Source organism: Protopterus annectens, chromosome 6.part0, assembly GCF_019279795.1.
Source record: "Protopterus annectens isolate FY-2018-M chromosome 6.part0, PAN1.0, whole genome shotgun sequence".
NCBI lineage: Eukaryota > Metazoa > Chordata > Ceratodontiformes > Protopteridae > Protopterus > Protopterus annectens.
This window is the reverse complement of record NC_056737.1, coordinates 980,348,403-980,366,127: the sequence shown is the minus strand read 5'-3', so window position 1 is coordinate 980,366,127 and position 17,725 is coordinate 980,348,403. Positions and strand designations below refer to the sequence as shown.

The window sequence follows — 17,725 nt, the reverse complement described above, 5'->3', positions numbered from 1 at the left end:
AAATCCCTCAGAGCTACGCGCTCGAGGGACTTGAACCTCAGCACAGAAATAAATAGGACATGCTGGAGGGACAGATTCATAACCCAGAGGCTCCCTTCACTCTGGAATAGAATCCCAGTCCATGTTAGGCAGAGCCCCTCAATGTCTCTCTTCAAGAGGAATCTTGACGAGTGGATGGGAGATCGTAGGTTTACCCCGGGGATTACTTCTGTGTCACTACTAGACAGAGGCACAGTAAACTAACCTAAAAAAGGGCACAGTAAACTCAATTCAATGGGTGGCAATAGCCAAACACACTCTGGCTAGGCTTGTAAATGCCCTAGGGCAGATAGCCTAGTATGAACCTATGAACCTGTGAACCTATGAACCTGTCTGCAGCAGCTGGAAAGAACACAGAAGTACCTCACAAAGAGGATTACTGGCCTCAAACAAATGCCCTACACTGACCGTCTCAAAAAACTCCAGCTTTACTCCATAACATATCACCTACTCCAAGGTGATCTCTGCCTAACATTTAAAGCTATGTCAAACCCAGAGCTGTTGGGCATGCTACACCTAAAGAAATCCCAATCCCTCCAAGCTACATGCTCTAGGGACCTAAACCTTGTCACCACAATAAACAGGACATGCTAGAAGGATAGATTCCTGTCCCAAAGACTTCCCATACTCTGGAACAGGCTACCCATCTATGTCAAGCAAAGTTCTTCATTGGCATTCTTCAAGAAAAATCTTGATGAGTGGATGGGAAATATGAATTACACCCCAGGGATCACTTCTGTGTCTCTGCTCGACAGTGGCACAGGAAAATAACTTTCTTGGGTGGTGTAAGCCAGGGAATCTTGTTGACTAGGCATACGTAGGCCCTTGGGCCGATAGCCTAGTACCTACCTATGTATCTGGGAGAAACTATGTGTGTAAAACTTGAGGAGAAGAGGGCAATCTGTAAGATCAAAAGCTTTAGAATAATGTGGGACTCAAGATAAAAAATGAGTGGCGAAGGTGGTGTATGTTAAACCTGGCCAAAGATACGGTGGTTTTGTAAATAGTATTTGAGCTAGTCTCTGAGAAGAGGAGGATCTGTAAGATCAACAGCTGACTTCAAATTGCACTAAGCCATATACCAATAACTTTTTTCTTTATTGGCACTTTTGATTTTTTGTACTAAGCAAATACATTTGTGGCTCCTTTACCTTGCTAGAGTCTCATAAACTCTTCCATTTCACCTTTACCTGGTTTTAAAAGTGTGTGTTGTGTGTGTGTTGTGTGTAAATGAGTGAGAGAGGGGCAATCTATAGATACGGGTATATGTATTCCAACTTGTGTCTGCAACACTTTCAGAATGTAGTAGCTTTAGTTTATATCTGTAGCTCCAAGAGGAGTAAGGTATGTTTTTTCTTGCATCATCTCTGTTATACAGCAGTTTCAGTTCAGGTGATCAGGTGATTCACTTGAATATGGCAGCCTTTGAATCACAGTAGCTTTCTTATTCATGCTCTCTTACTTATTTATAAACATACTGTATATTGGATACTGACCTGATGCATGGTAACATATTGCTTTAGAAGCAAGCTGCATATGTGCAATTTTCTCATTTTTTTACTGTGTAGCAGCAAGTTGTTGTGTGGCTGTTTTTTAATTATTTTATAATCAGAGGGTACAATTAAGAGAAATGAGTACAGCAGCACAATGTTAGGTGCACAAATAAGCCGAGTTCCACTGCTGCACTCCAATACGATTCATAGTTGTGCACATTCCCATTAATGGTGTGTCTAAGTAATCGTGAATCACTTATATGAGCATTAATGATGTGTCTAAGTAATCGTGAATCACTTATATGAGCATTAATGATGTGTCTAAGTAATCGTGATTCACTTATATGAGCATTAATGGTGTGTCTAAGTAATCGTGAATCACTTATATGAGCATTAATGATGTGTCTAAGTAATCGTGAATCACTTATATGAGCATTAATGGTGTGTCTAAGTAATCGTGAATCACTTATATGAGCATTAATGATGTGTCTAAGTAATCGTGAATCACTTATATGAGCAGTTTAAACAGCTGTGCAGGTAAGCTCTCTAGCATCACATGTAAGGAAGTAGCACAGGGTCCTAGAAGACCCCCACACAGGTATTCGCTTCTGCCCTCAGAGGGAGATATGTATGTACATGTACATACAGATAGGAGCATACAGTGGTGCACACAGATGCACACACACACATGAGATGCACATGTACATGCAAGTGTGGATAGGAACATACAGTGGTGCACAGTGACACACAGAGAAATACACATGTAGATGCACATGCCAATAGGAGCATGCAGAGGTACACACACACACACACACACACACACACACACACACACACACACACACACACACACACACACACACACACACAATGCACACATACATGCAGATATGGATAGGAAGATACAGTGGTGCACACTGACACATAGAGAAATACACATGTAGATGTATATACCAATAGGAGCACACAGCAGTGTACAGAGACGCATGGAGAGAGATACCTTGTCTGGCTTGGACTCTATGGTGGTGGTGTTGATGTTGTCATTGCTGTGGATCTGGCCTGGCTTGGACTCTGTGGTGTTGTCATTGCTGTGGATCTGGCCTGGCTTGGACTCTATGGTGGTGTCATTGCTGTGGATCTGGCCTGGCTTGGACTGTATGGTGGTGGTGTTGTCATTGCTGTGGATCTGGCCTAGCTTGGACTCTATGGTGGTGGTGGTGATGTCATTGCTGTGGATGTGGCCTGGCTTGGACTCTATGGTGGTGATGTCATTGCTGTGGATCTGGCCTGGCTTGGACTCTATGGTGGTGGTGTAATTGCTGTGGATCTGGCCTGGCTTGGACTCTGTGGTGGTGGTGGTGTCATTGCTGTGGATCTGGCCTGGCTTGGACTCTCTGGTGGTGGTGGTGTCATTGCTGTGGATCTGGCCTGGCTTGGACTCTATGCTGTTGATGTTGTCATTGCTGTGGATCTGGCCTGGCTTGGACTCTGTGGTGTTGTCATTGCTGTGGATCTGGCCTGGCTTGGACTCTATGGTGGTGGTGTCATTGCTGTGGATCTGGCCTGGCTTGGACTGTATGGTGGTGGTGTTGTCATTGCTGTGGATCTGGCCTGGCTTGGACTCTATGGTGGTGGTGGTGGTGATGTCATTGCTGTGGATCTGGCCTGGCTTGGACTCGGTGGTGGTGTTGATGTGGTTGTCATTGCTATTGCTGTTGTCATGTGTATGTGTATGTTTTGCACATGAGCTTAGAGAAAACATTTCATTCAGCTGTGCACTGTTGCTGTGTGGTTTGAATGACAATAAAGTTTTACTTTACTTTTACTTTGCATGTACATGCACATACAGATAGGAGCACACAGCGTTGCACACCAGCATGCAACCTGTATAATTTTCCTTCCTAAGATGCTGATGGTGGAGGCTTAGTAGAGCAGGGCTGCTGAAGTTCACTCTACTCTGCCTTCCCTGTCAGATAATGGAGGCCACACAAACAGATGATATACATACCTAGACACACGGACATCCATCCAGTGCCAGGGCATCCTGCATCCCCACACCAGCATTGGGCAGCTTTCATCTATTGCATGCATGCGAGTGCACAAGCATACACACAGAGTATGCAGTCATCCGTACTTCTTCATAGTACCCACTAAACACTGTCCATGTATCCAAACAAGGTTCACCTGGACCTATAATTTCATATGCACACTGCTTACCTGGATTAATAGTTTAGCATATAAAAGCTGCTCTTATTCACTAAGTGCAGATTCCCTCATATGAATGTATGGGTGTAAACCTGACCCCATAGTTTGGAGGTGAAGCCTTGACTGCAGCCCAGACAATTGTGTTTTGATTAGTGGCATGGATGTTGGGACTGGGTGGGGGAGGATGACCTTCGGTGGCTGTCAACAGCTCAGTTGTGTAAGGTGAGAGGGATGCTGCTAGGTCAGTGGCATTTGTGAAGCCTAGCAGTGGGTAGATGCATAGCTCTTTCTTTTGTAATGGCAGGGTTGGCTTACCTTGTGAACAGCCAACATCAACACAGAGCCCTCCTGCACAGAGCTAGGGAAAGCGGGAGGTATGTGTGGGTGCGTACATATCGCTGTCTCTTTCTCTCAATTAGGCAGCAGTTGAGTCAGCAAGCCACCTTGGGGGGGTGGATAGGCTGATGCTTGGGACCTGAAGCTGCCCACTCCCCAATACCCAGTTGTCTCTAGAGGGGAACAAGCTGACTGATTAGGCTACCCAGATGGGATATCCAGTAGGCTGTAAGATTATCACCTACCCCAGGAATGCCTGGCTGTCACCTCTAATGGAACAAATGGGCTAGTTGGGTCCAGTATCAGGCACATGGGGGGGGATAAAGAATGGCAAGGTGCATGCAACACTGCTGTTAGGGTACAGTATACACGTAATACAGATATAGAATACGTTTTCTATCAAACCAGTTTTACAAGCACATGGTTTAAGGCATTGATTTTATAATTTTTTAGAATGGTTTTATGAACGGTTCTGCCCTACCACTCCCTTAGTGGCCATGTGACCTAATTGTTTTTTTTCTGATTGCGTAACTTGTACTTTTAAAAGCGCTACAATTTCTAATGGAGTATTGTGGTCTGAAGACGCAGCCTTCAGCCGTGAAAGCGCTCACCTTTACTTGTTTGTTTTTTATTGTTTTTGTATTAAAGTTTTATAAATGTCAGCTATGGTGGTCGAGCTTGTTTTTATCTGTTGGATTGTATTTTGTGCTAAATCGACCTTCATTAATTTGGTGTATTTCTGTTTGTCCCCTCTCTGGGCCAGTAATCAAGGATGAACGTCACAGTTTGGATCATTTTTCTTTTTTTCCCATCCTGCACTTCTGGAATGACTTACTCACTGCAAGCCCCTCCCCCACAAAAAAGTAAAGACAAGAATGGACATTTTGAACATTTTCTCCTTTTCACAGGGCTCCAGCTAACCAATTATGACCACATCAAGACAACAAAGAAAAGTTGATCTTGAGCACGGTCAGTTTCAGAAGAAGTGGACTGTCATTTTATTTCCTTGTCGATTTCAGTGGAAGTGCAACATGCTTGATACGTATGGATAAAGTTGCAGTTATGAAGGAGTATGAGCTTATCTAAGTGTGGTGATACTCCTACAAAATACCAGGGTGAGCAGAGGCTGAGAGGGCTGAGGTTGTAGCATGACTAAAGACCTGTGTGACGGCACAGAAAAACCTCTTCTGTAAAAGTAAGAAGGAAGCAGATTCGGCAGTTACGGCAAGTTATCTTAAATTATATGTGTGAAAAGATAGCAAAAACTGGGAAGCCATGTACAGATGGTGGTTTCATGAAAGAATGCATGCTTCATGTGGCTGACATTTTGTCCAGACAAGTACTTCTTTTCCAGTATCAGTTTGTCAGTATGTACCATTGCTCAAAGCGTAAGTGAGATATCACTGGATATTAATCATCAGCTTTGTGAAAAAGCCACTAAATTTATTGTTTATTCTGTAGCAAGTGATGAAAGCAGAGATATCACTGACACTGCACAAGTTGTTATTTTTGTCAGGGGAGTGAATGTTGACTTTGAAGTCTCTCAGGAGTTACTGAGTTTGACACCTTTGAATGGCAGAACAACAGGAAATGATATCTTCAAGATTGTGTGATTCAATTGAGGGTGCTGGTCTCCAATGGCACGGACTGAGCCGTGTAACTGCAGATGATGCCCCATCGGTGTCTGGGAAGAAAAATGGTGGTGTAGCCCTAATACAGAGGAAGATGGAACAGGAAAATTTGCAGACACCCATAGCTTTGCACTGCATCCTTCATCAGTAGGTGCTTTGCAGTAAATCACTAAATTTTCAGAATGTGATGCTAGTGGTTATTAAATGTATAAATTGCATTTGTTCAGGGGGTCTTGCAGCATTGATAGCTCTGTGTATTTCTTGAAGATATTGATTCCAGCTATGGAGACATTCTGTATTTTATAGAGGTACGTTGGCTAAATGGGGAAAATGTGTTGGCAAGGTTTTTAGACCTGAGAACACAAATTAAAACATTCCTGGAGAACAAGAACCTCCACTGTCCACAGACTGATGATACACAGTAGCTGCTAAATCTTCCCTTCCTTGTGGACATAACACACCATTTGAATGGACTTTAATCACAAGCTCCAAGGTCCTGAACTGTCGACTTCAGTGATTTGTGACTGTGTGAGAGCCTTCACCACCAAAATGAGATGCAGGAAGCAGCTGCCGGAGATCAGCCCTTGTCATTTTCCAGCATACCAGTCCATGATGGAAGTGTTGCAAGCATCGTTTACTGGAGCTGTTTATGTAGGTTTTCTTAGATCATCTCCTTGAAAAGTTTGAGAATCAAACTCCGTGTACATTTCCAGCTGTTTGCTGATTCCTTCTGTTGATACTGACAACGTTCCTAATGAACTACAGATGGCGCTTATTGACCTAATATCTCCAAAGCAGAAACACTTTTATCATAACCACTTTGGTAACCACCTTTTCTGTTTTCTGTTGCCTAATTTGGGGAGCGTATAACAAGAAAAATAACCAGAGATCTGTAGTGGTATTAGAAATATTTTGGAAATTTTAAGCAAATTTGTGTAACACAGACAAATGCGGAAATTAAGAAAGAGCACAAATGGAAATATTTATGGAGGATGTAGGTATGCCAGAGTTAGAGGTAGATGAGGCCCAACAGTTAACAGTTAGGACAGGAAGAGATGAGATAAAAATGGTGACAAATTTGACTTGCAGCAAAGTCTTTGGGAATAGATGGTATTCCTGTGGACGATTGCAAACTCGGAGGGAAAAAAAGTGATAAAGATGTTAAAGGTTTTGTTTAACATTAAAAGGAGGGGAAGCACCAGTATCTTAGAGAAAAGCTGTGGTGGCTGAGAGGGTAAGGACTCGTCAAATCCAGCTTCATATAGACGAATGTCAATTTTAAACCATGATTATAAAGTGTTTTATGCCTGTAATAGCTAAAAGAATGGCAAACGTGTTTCCAGAATTGATGGATACAGATTAATATAGGTTTGTGGATGGGAGGCAAACATTTCGGCAACATTAATAGATCAATAATCCAGAGGAAAGCAGAATGTAAGAAAATAATGCTGTTATTGGTGGGTCTTGATGCAAAGAAAGTATTCAAAAGACCAAGTTGGGACTTTGAATATGAAAGCGGAAGCATTTGCATTCTCTAATACAATAATAACGTTAATTAGATGGATATATGCGGGTATGAGGCAAAAATTAAAAGTGGAAGTGTTCCTTTCTGACAAGTTGTGTCTGAACATAGGAACCAGGCCATGGCTGTCCTCTTTCTCATTTATTTGCTTATATCAGAAAGTAAGTACATAATTGGTATGGTAATTAAGAAGTTAGCTTTATTTGCAGACAGTATTATTTTTGTATGTGATAAAACCAGAAAAGGACATCTCCCTGTTGTGGAATATCTTCAGACAGTTTCAAGTCTTTTCAAGATATAAAATTAATGAAGATGGAACAAAGGCTGTAGCTCTAAACTATCTACCAAATATAAATTGGTCCAGCAATACCAATATTCATGGGGACATGATAGAATTAAGTATTGGTATGGATTAAAAATTGGTATGGATTAAAAAGAATTATGTTATGGCAGCTAAGGATATGTGGGAAGAAACTAAATGGAACAAAGGCTGTCTAAACTATCTACCAAATATAAATTGGTCCAGCAATACCAATATTCATGGGGACATGATAGAATTAAGTATTGGTATGGATTAAAAATTGGTATGGATTAAAAAGAATTATGTTATGGCAGCTAAGGATATGTGGGAAGAAACTAAACAAAAGATAATCCAAAAAAAGAGAATATGGTACCTCTTGTTTATGGATATGGATAGCAAGATAGAACAGTGTAGTTTTAGTCCCTTTAATCTGATATACAGGTTAGGTATATTTTTATTAATCAGGAGTGAAATTGTGAACAATGATTTAATAGAGGGGAAGGGTTAAGTGGGATAAGCTGATCCTTCCAACAGAACGAGGTGTTTTGGGATTACTTTATTTGCAGGGATATTTTAGAGCTGCACAGTTAAGGCCTGTGTACATAATGCAAGTAGAAAGTTATAATTCAAAGTGAAAAAGGATGATGATGATGATGATGATGAAACAGGAAATTGAAGAAGTATGAGAGGGGTTTGGATGCAGATCCTTAGGAGAATAACAGCAGCCATACAGAATATGACCTGTAATGTAGCAGAAAGCATTCTGAGAACTAAGCCAACTCTCGAATGAAAGGTAATTTTACAGATGGGGATGTTTGCAATTAGGGGTACAGAGAATAGCCAAGTAGGGCTGGAATGTATTGGTGAAAACTGGGAAAGGAGCCAAGGCATTGGGAGCAAATAACTAGAGAGGGCAAACTAATAGACCGGGATGAGGCCAAGAAAGCATTTGGACTGCAAGGTGGAGACTGCCTTCCTGTCCTGGCTGATATCTGAGCAGAGGCAAAGAGAAATAGATAGGGGAATCGGAAATTAAAGACCTGCTCTGGTAGAGTTTGAATCTAGAACAGAAACTGCTGTTAAAAATTATTAGTAGGGCATATAAAATACCTCATGATTAACTATAGGAATTGGAGGAAGTTAGAAGAGATAGGAAGAGCGATTGGGTAAGCAAATCACAAGGAAGCAACGGGAGGATATATGTATAGCTCTCAAATATGCACAAATTCTAGAAGATTTAGGAGTTTCACTTTTTTCCTCGGGTAGATAGCTAATGTTTGAGGTGTAATGAGGAATAGAGGTCCGTGGGAACATAAGTTTTGGGAGTGTAATTAGTTGGCAGACTTTAAAAATTCCATACAGAGTTTTCTGCCAGAAATATTGGTTGAGCAAATTGATATAACTAAGGATTTTTTATGGGATCTTTAGAAAATGTTAGGAGCAAATTACAAAGCAAAACATGGAAACTGTGGGAACAATACATGCAGAATAATGCTTTGGAGGAGAAGTGAGATTTAAAGGAAGGCAGAAATTAAGCAGTTTATGTAACGCTGGATTGATGAGATATATAAAGTGCATGTTTGCATATATATTGATTGATAATTTAGTAAAGGTATTAAGGACCTATTAGTATCCCATGTATGAATGAATGATTCGAGGCACTCCACCCTAAGGGCTGCACAGAGAAACATGCTGGAACTTAACACACAAAAACACTGCACGCTCCTATCGTAGGATCTAGCCTTCACCCAGAGTGATGCCTAGATAATTGTTTAATTGGCTTAAACGCCTAGCTCAGTAGTGATACCTAGATAATTGTTTAATCGGCTTAAACACCTGGCTCAGTAGCTGCTGTCATCCTGAGATGAGATTGTCGACAAGTGTTTTTGTTTTGCCAGAGACCGCTTACACCTCTCTTATGCTTGACCTGCATACTGGTTCAATCCTTTGTTGCCCACAAAGTGCAGTTCTTAGGTGAGAGTCCCCCAGCTGGACTTTCCAACATAGCAAATTCAAATTTGGTTGACGACGTGGTGACACTAGTCAGTGCTTGGACACTAAATAGAAAGATGTAAGAACTTGAAGTTCTCCTGCAATTATAGCACATTCATGTTTGTGTGAACGCCCTAAGCACGGTTTTCGTGCAGTGAGAGCACTTCTTTTATACCAGAGTTTATGACCTATGATTCCTTCAAGTGCTTGGCTGTGAGAGGGAGTATACATGTATTTTTTAGAAAGACCATCATGTTGCATCATATTGCCCAGGAAATTAAGGGTGATCTGGATCTCCAAGTTAGCAAATCCCTCTTAACATCATTGCTTGCTACAAATCCTCATTAGTGTTCCCCAAAGTAGTGGACATTGCCATAACTCTATTGAGGGGTTAATTATCAAGCCAAATGCCTTTTTGCTAGGGAACATCCGTTATCCAAACATTAGTTGGTACTCTTGCACCAACTCAAAAGGGATATGCTTAACATTTGCCAAACTTTGCTATGTATTTTCAAGAGTGAATTTCAATCCTGTCCACTAATAAGGGAGTGTAATATCATTGACCTTGACCATTCCGAACTAGCCCCTACCTTTATCCCCCCCACACTGCATCTTGTTATCCTTGGTTAAATCTGATAACAAATGAGTCCTAATGTCTTTCAGACATACTGGTATTAACTCCTCCCTCCCTCACACTGCCACAAAATGACGCTGTCTTTAGAGACTTCTTCAGGGCAGACTTTCTCTGGTTGTAGTTGTGGTATGGCTACTTACTCTGAAATGTGCTTTTGATAAATCAACGTGAATCCCCTTGTTTTAATGCCACCGGTGGGTTAAAATGGGGTCTATACCCTGTAATGAATTTATCACGCAGAGTACAAAAGTTATGAACTTATCATAACATTAAGTGGAATTCATAAAGTTTACCATGATGTGTCCAAATTGAGGTAATCTTTTTTAATTAACAGAAAGACCTTTCACAATGCTTTTGGTTTCTGTTCATTCAGAAGGGTTACTTGAGATGAATCTCCCCCGATCTTTATGATCCACCTCTTTCCACCTGCCCATTCTCTCCCAAATTGTGATAGTGGAGATCAGAGATCCAGCTGTTGGGTATTCTTGTAATACAGATAAATGGGTATCCGTTAGGCAGGTATGATGTCAAGAAATGGGAAGGTGCAGTGCATTATGGAAGCAGTCACATGGGGTTGAGCATAGAACAGTCTGTTTAGATGTTGAGTGACTTTTGCCTGATAGCAACCAGTTATGTAACTGAAGTGAGCAGATGTGAATCATGAAGATCCGTCATTACAGTAAGTCATTACAGTAAGTCCATTACAGTAAGTACATTATTTTTTGTGAAGATGCTTGCATCTCCTGTGAAACAGATCACTGAGCATTTTTTAACACTTAATCACGATTTTAATTTTTTGTCTACAGATGTGGAGGAGATTGAAGAGTCGTCTGAAGCTACAAATGTGGGGGAGAGGGAGGAGTCCACAGATGCTGATGATGATTCACGGGTAAGTATGCAGGTGTATCCCCTGCAGCATATCTTGGCATGCTGTCTACATTTACTGCGTAGAATGCATTTTGTTTCCTAGTGTCGCCAGTGGATGTCTTGTTTGTGTATGCCTGTTATTCATGTTGCATCTGTTTTGTGCTTACCAAGTCTAGTTTCCTGTCTCACGTGATAGCACTGTCATTCATTGAAGCAGGATTTTTACCAAATAAGCTTTAACCAGCACTGTCATTCATTGAAGCATGATTTTTACCAAATAAGCTTTAACCGCAACAATGAAAAACATTTTCAAAATGTATTTAATGAAATACTCTGCAATGTCCCTACCACCAGGATTTGCTTCATATTGGCAGCTATGGGGAAATGTGGAATTTTTCTTTTTTCATTTTTCATTGAAGGAAGATTTCTCTGACATGATAGCTGAAAGTCAGCATTTTAATTTTTCCTTGTTAAAGCCTACTAAGGTAGCTGCATTGCTGGATGGCTCCCCAACACATATTACGATACCATACAACAGAAGAGAGCTCATTGGTTGCCACTTCAGCACAACGCTTTGGCCAGAACAATACTCCGTGAACTCCTAAACAACAGTAAATCATAATTTACTGGTTTACTGGACAGTAACCCCCCCCCCCCCCCCCAAGCAAGAGTAGACCCTCTGCACACTTCCTACAGTGTATGTTTGAGTAACTGATATCCACATCTGCCTGGGAAAAAGGTGAACGCAGTAAGACTAGTTAGTTCATCTTTCTCTGCATCTAGGATTTGAGGCTGGCAGGACTTCAGCAGCATGGCACCAGAAATTTTCCTGGGGCACTTAAATCTGCATGGAACGGCCTGCCTTCAGATCTCTCTCTCGCCACTCATAAGCACAGTTGCATTTACTGGCTCTGCTGGGACACTGTTTAGGGGGTGTCTTACTGTTTACTTGCCAGTTTACTAAAGTTCAATAGATTTCAGTGCCTTTACCCTTGTAGTCTTTTCTGTCTTTTTAATTTTTACTTTGTACTTTTGAGTTTTGTTACTTAACTTTCTCCATCTGCCATTTTCTCTGTCGTATCTGATGAACAGAAGCCTTACGGCTTATTGTGTTCTTGCTATTTTTTGGGCTCCTAGGAAGCACTAGATTTTGTTAGGTCTTGTACTAGATATGTGCAGTGCGTGAGTGATTGTTATGATCAGGTTGCATTTTTCAATCCTTGGGAATTACTTTTGCATTCAAGTCCCTATTTTCATGTAATTGTTAGAGCCCTTCAGTGCTCCAGTATGAGTTGTAGTCTTATTTCAGTTTGGTTCACACTTATTGATATTTTTTTTAGACAAGACCATTTTTCTTTTCATGTCTGGCTTGCTCTAACAAACATGCTTTTTGGTGGGCTTCTTGTATTTTGTTCAGAGTATATCAAACTTATTTCTGTTTTAGTATGTCATTAACCTGATTCTGGCTTTGGTTTCCGTTGTAGTCATAGTCCTAGCTCAGTCTTTTTCTCTGACATCTAGGAGATGCTTTTTGTTATGCTCTAGTCTAGTATTTTGGGTATTATTGGGAATGTTCAAGTTTTAACAGATATCTCCTTTCCCTTTTTAAATCTGTAGAGGTTTGGTATTTTTCTCATGACATCGTGGTGCAGTGGATAAGACCATCACTTCATAGACAGAAGGTCCAGAGTTTAATCCTGACATCCAGTCACTTTCTGTATGGAGTTTATATGTTTTCCTTTTGTCTCTATGGGGTTCCTCCCTCCTCCTAAAATCATTCTAGCTGTGTCCAGCTCTCCCAATTGAACTTGAGAGGTCTGCCATCAAAATGCACCCAAAATGAATAGTTATAGGCAACAGAACAGACTCTAGATGGTGACTGGGGGGGGGGGGTCATGAGGAATAATCCCTTTAAGTATCTGCTATGATGCATGAGAACACTGACAACAGACTTATGTGCTAGCCACTCAGTGGTGTAAAAATTAGCTGTAGGTGATTTAACCATATTGACTTATGTTTCCAAAGGGGGCATGGCTAGCTATTTATTGATGCTAAGTGGGTTGAGGAACTGGCCTATTCTGTCCTATCATGGCAGTAGTGGAAGGGGTCTGTACGCTGCTGTGGTCAGTGTGTGCCTGCCATGATGTTCATCAGCCTTGGATCAGTAAGCTGTTGGCTAGTGCCCTTTGACACAGACTAGGTTATGTGGGATAGCTCTGTCCATGTGAAAGCTGGGCATAAAGATTGCTGCATTGAGTGAATATAGGTTCACTGACAGAAAACCTCTTGTAAGTGGATTACATGATGGAGAGTGGATATTCTGTTTATCAGGAGGTAAGTGGATTATATGAGGGAGAGCGGATATTCTGTTTATCAGGAGGTAAGTGGATTACATGAGGGAGAACGGATATTCTGTTTATCAGGAGGTAAGTGGATTACATGAGGGAGAGCAGATATTCTGTTTATCAGGAGGTAAAGCAGAAGGGCAGCACAGCTAAGTCAAAGTCTCATATCGATCTGATGTCTACTACATGAGGAGAACAGACTAAGATGCACTAGAAATGGTGTGAAAACTGTGGTGATGAGAACTGGGATAGCATCATAATCACTGATAGATCCTGGGCCATCAGAATTCACTGTAAAGCTAAAGAAGTCTTTATGGTCTTGGCCTGTACTCCACAGAAGAACTGTGATTCCAAAGAAAAGAGGGCGTTCAGGTAGCTGTTGTAGAACCTCTTTGATAAAGTGGGACAAAATAAATGGTCTTGATGGTGAGGGACTTGAATGCCCATACTGAGACAGACAGACAAGGACACGAGGGGTTGCCTAGGGAAACAGGAATAATGGAGAGGCCATTCTAAGCCTCTGTCTAGCAAATGGCTTAATGGTGGCCAAGTGAGAAATTTGCAGGATCACATACAAGAGTTGTCAGCATGCAACTTGGGTAGACTTTCTCCTATAAGTACAAAGGACCGAAGTCAAAGTAGAGATTGCAGAGTCATCCCTAGTGAAAGATTTGGCCTGAATAAAGCACTGCAGGGCACAATCAGCTGAAAACATTAGTCAGAGAATGTGCTGAGGTCATCGAAGTCTAGGCTGAAGACCTGGAAGTTGACCAGCATGAAAGCAAAGGATTTCAAGGAACTATCCATGGCTTTAGCACCTTAGGAAGATTAGGAACTTGGAGGAGCCAAAGGGGAGAAGAGAGGTAGTGTCTCAAAAACAGTATTGTATGAAGACAATGAAATGAATATGTGGACAAGCCAGGTATGGGAATAAGTTACATAAGGAAAGCTGGTGGTGGAGTGCAAAAGTCCAAGACATTGTCAGTAGAGTACAGGAAGAAGTGGGAGATAGAAAAGATTGGGCTAAGAAGGAACACTATTTTGCTAACGAAGGCTAAAAATAAATGCTGATTAGCTAGTAAAGAGGCTGAGAGAGCGCTCATGGTGGTAAAGAACAAGGCATCAGAGAAACTTGTCAGCTTCTGATAAGCGTTGCAAGGCACTAGCAAACAAAGGGACACCAGTAGCAACCTGCACACCAGTCCAGAGGTCATCAAGAACAGATGGAAAGTGTACTTCAGGATTCTTCTGAATGAAGAAAACCCTACAGAAACTGAACTGCTACTTACACAGCTTGTGATGAAAAAGGAAAAATAACCCACCCTAGAAGTCAAGTGCATTAAGGAAAATTAGTTAGGAAAAGTGGCAGGCATAGATGTAGGCACGATAGATGTGATCATGACATTGGATGCATTAAGTTAGGAATGACTTCTGAGAGTAATCCTTGCAGTATGGTGAGCATCCCAGATGACTGACTTCTGAGAGTAATCCTTGCAGTATGGTGAGTAACCCAGATGACTGATTTCTGAGAGTAATCCTTGCAGTATGGTGAGTATCCCAGATGACTGGATAATAAGTAGTCTAGTGGTGTACAAGAACAAAAGGGGTCTTCACAACTGCAGGCAGTAGAGCAGTATCTGTGTGAAAGTCCTAGAGAGTGGGATAAACAAATATGCAGAGTAGCAGAGAGAGTAAGACTGAATATGAGCAGTTCGGATCAGGATGCAATACAACCGATCCGACGTTTACAGTAAGATAAATGGTGGAGATGAAGCTGGAGATGAGTAAAGAGTTGGCGTGAACATTCCTTGATTTTGAGAAAGCACATGACAAAATCCCAAGAATCCTGCAGTGGTCTGAAGGCATGGAAACAGTAGAGTTAGCGTAGGCTGTGTACAGGGACCCAATGGGACAAGTTTGAGTAGTATTTGGACTTGCAGTGAGGTTTCTAGTGAAGTGGGTTTGCATCAGAGTTTTGCTGCTGAGGATGCTCGAGGTGATAGAGATTAAGTGTCTGAGATGGAGGAAGAAGAAATGAGGACATCAAAGTGGAGGCCGTCATATCCCCAATTCTAGACGAGGTCGGTGGGAGTATATTACATTGTCTTGGTTAAATGTGCAGGAAAGCAGAAGACCATTTGAAAAAACAGATTTGGGACAGGCAAGAAGAAAACAGGAGGAGCTGAGAGATGAGGGTGGCTTGTGTGACACAAGACCTGCTTTACTCAAGCATGACTGTTGAAAAAAGTAGGAGAATTACTCTGAACTGAGAGTGGGGGGTGACAGCTCACCTTGACCCCCATGTAAATAAAATGCAAAGGAGGAGGAAGGGGATTTGGGGTTTTTTGTATTTGGAGGAAAGCTGAACCAAGCCAATGACTTGCTGAACAAAACCAATTCACTACTGGAGTCGTTCAAGAGACGTCTTATGGCTGTGCTGTCATTTGTGGTCATGTCTTAGTTTATTTTGCAAGCAGCTTTGGGAAGTGTGCAATAAATGCTTGATATTCCAAGAGTCATTGGACCGAATGTTGGAAAAGTGAGGAAGAATAACCAAACAGGTCAACTTGCTTATACCAAGTCCAAGACTGAGCTTTTTTTGGAATATTGCCTTTTTTCACTATATGGTGATCTGAATTGGTGTATGCATGTATATATGTGTGATTTATATATATATATATATATATATATATATATATATATATATATATATATATATATATATATATATATAATATATATATAAGTTTGCTGGGATCTTACCCCTACATTAGGATGAGGTGGCGGGGGACTTGACCCTTGCAGAAACAACTTTAAAGGAGAATAGTAATGTCCAACATTCGATGCTGCTGTGGTAGCGTTGTCACCTCACAGTTAAAGGAGAATAGTAATGTCCAACATTTGGTGCTGCTGCTGCGGTAGCGTTGTCACCTCACAGTTAAAGGAGAATAGTAATGTCCAACTTTCGGTGCTGCTGCTGCGGTAGCGTTGTCACCTCACAGTTAAAGGAGAATAGTAATGTCCAACATTCGGTGCTGCTGCTGCGGTAGCGTTGTCACCTCACAGTTAAAGGAGAATAGTAATGTCCAACATTCGGTGCTGCTGCTGCGGTAGCGTTGTCACCTCACAGTTAAAGGAGAATAGTAATGTCCAACATTCGGTGCTGCTGCTGCGTTAGCATTGTCACCTCACTGTTAAAGGAGAATAGTAATGTCCAACATTCGGTGGTGGCGCTGCTGTAGCATTGTCACCTCACAGGAAGACGTTGTCCTGTTCGATTCTTAGCTAGAGGTCTTCTGTGTGGAGACATGCATGCATGGGCGTACCTTTATTGAAGGTTGTGCGTCAGGGCCGGCAACTCAGCATGTAAAAATCTACTGCCAATCATTAGCGGACCGGGAAAAGTTAAAAGACACAACAACTGATGTTCAGCATTTGCTATTCTCCTGTATTTTCTGTTTTTTTTTTTTTTTTTCGTGATTCCAAGACTTGCATGTAAGAGTTTTAGACTTACCATCGAGAGCAGAATAAAATACAGTTTTTGACTTTGATCTTTAATTATGCTTGCTCACTTAACCCTTCTGGAACAACCCCCCCCCCCCCCCTCCCCAAGATGAATGGAGCATTTCTGTTTGGACTGTCTGACCAGCTCTGTTTGGCTTAACTACCAATTGGAATTTATAGGTTCATAGGTGTTTACTAGGCTACCGACCACAAGGGCCTTTTTAAGCCTAGCCATGCATCCCAAATCTTTGACAAGTTCTGATACCCTTGATAAGTGTAAGCATGGGCCTGGGAGATGAATCATTTACCTGTTTGCATTGGAGACATAGGTGCCAAACCAGGGATGAATTTCCAGTTTCCCTTCATGACCCACCCTACTTTGACTTCAGTGCCAAGGGTCTGATGCAGGATATTTCTTGGGCAATTCTCTCCATATTATGATTAGCAATAATGTTCTTAGCATCTGTCTCCTCACAAGATTAAACATTGGCTCAGTGGTTGAATATCTCCTTGACCTTAATTGTGGGGCTCATATGGTCAGTGCCTGTCTTTTGATACTGATTTGGAGCGGGGCTCATATGATCAGCTCCTGTCCTTGATGCTGATTTGGATTGGGGGCTTATATCGTCAGCACCTGTCTTTGATGATGATGATTGTGTGGGGGCTCATGCAGTCAGTCCCTGTCTTTGTTGCTGATTTGAAGTGGGGGCTCAAATGGTCAGCGCTTGTCATTGATAGTGATTTAGATCAGGGCTCATATGGTTGGCGCCTGTCTTTAATACTCATTTGGAGTGGAGTGGCTTGGCAGAAAAGAGGTATTTTCTGTATGGTTACTGCTTTGGAATCTGACATGCAC

The 17,725-nt window shown here is 41.6% G+C and overlaps 1 protein-coding gene across 1 annotated transcript in view; it reads left to right on the top strand.

Moving 5' to 3' along the window:
* SEL1L (SEL1L adaptor subunit of ERAD E3 ubiquitin ligase) overlaps positions 1-17,725 on the top strand; it is a 579,007-nt gene that overhangs the window by 27,250 nt on the left and 534,032 nt on the right. Inside the window, exon 2 of the mRNA XM_044074620.1 lies at positions 10,960-11,042. Coding sequence (XP_043930555.1) covers positions 10,960-11,042 — 83 coding nt within the window. The remainder of the gene's footprint in view (positions 1-10,959; positions 11,043-17,725) is intronic.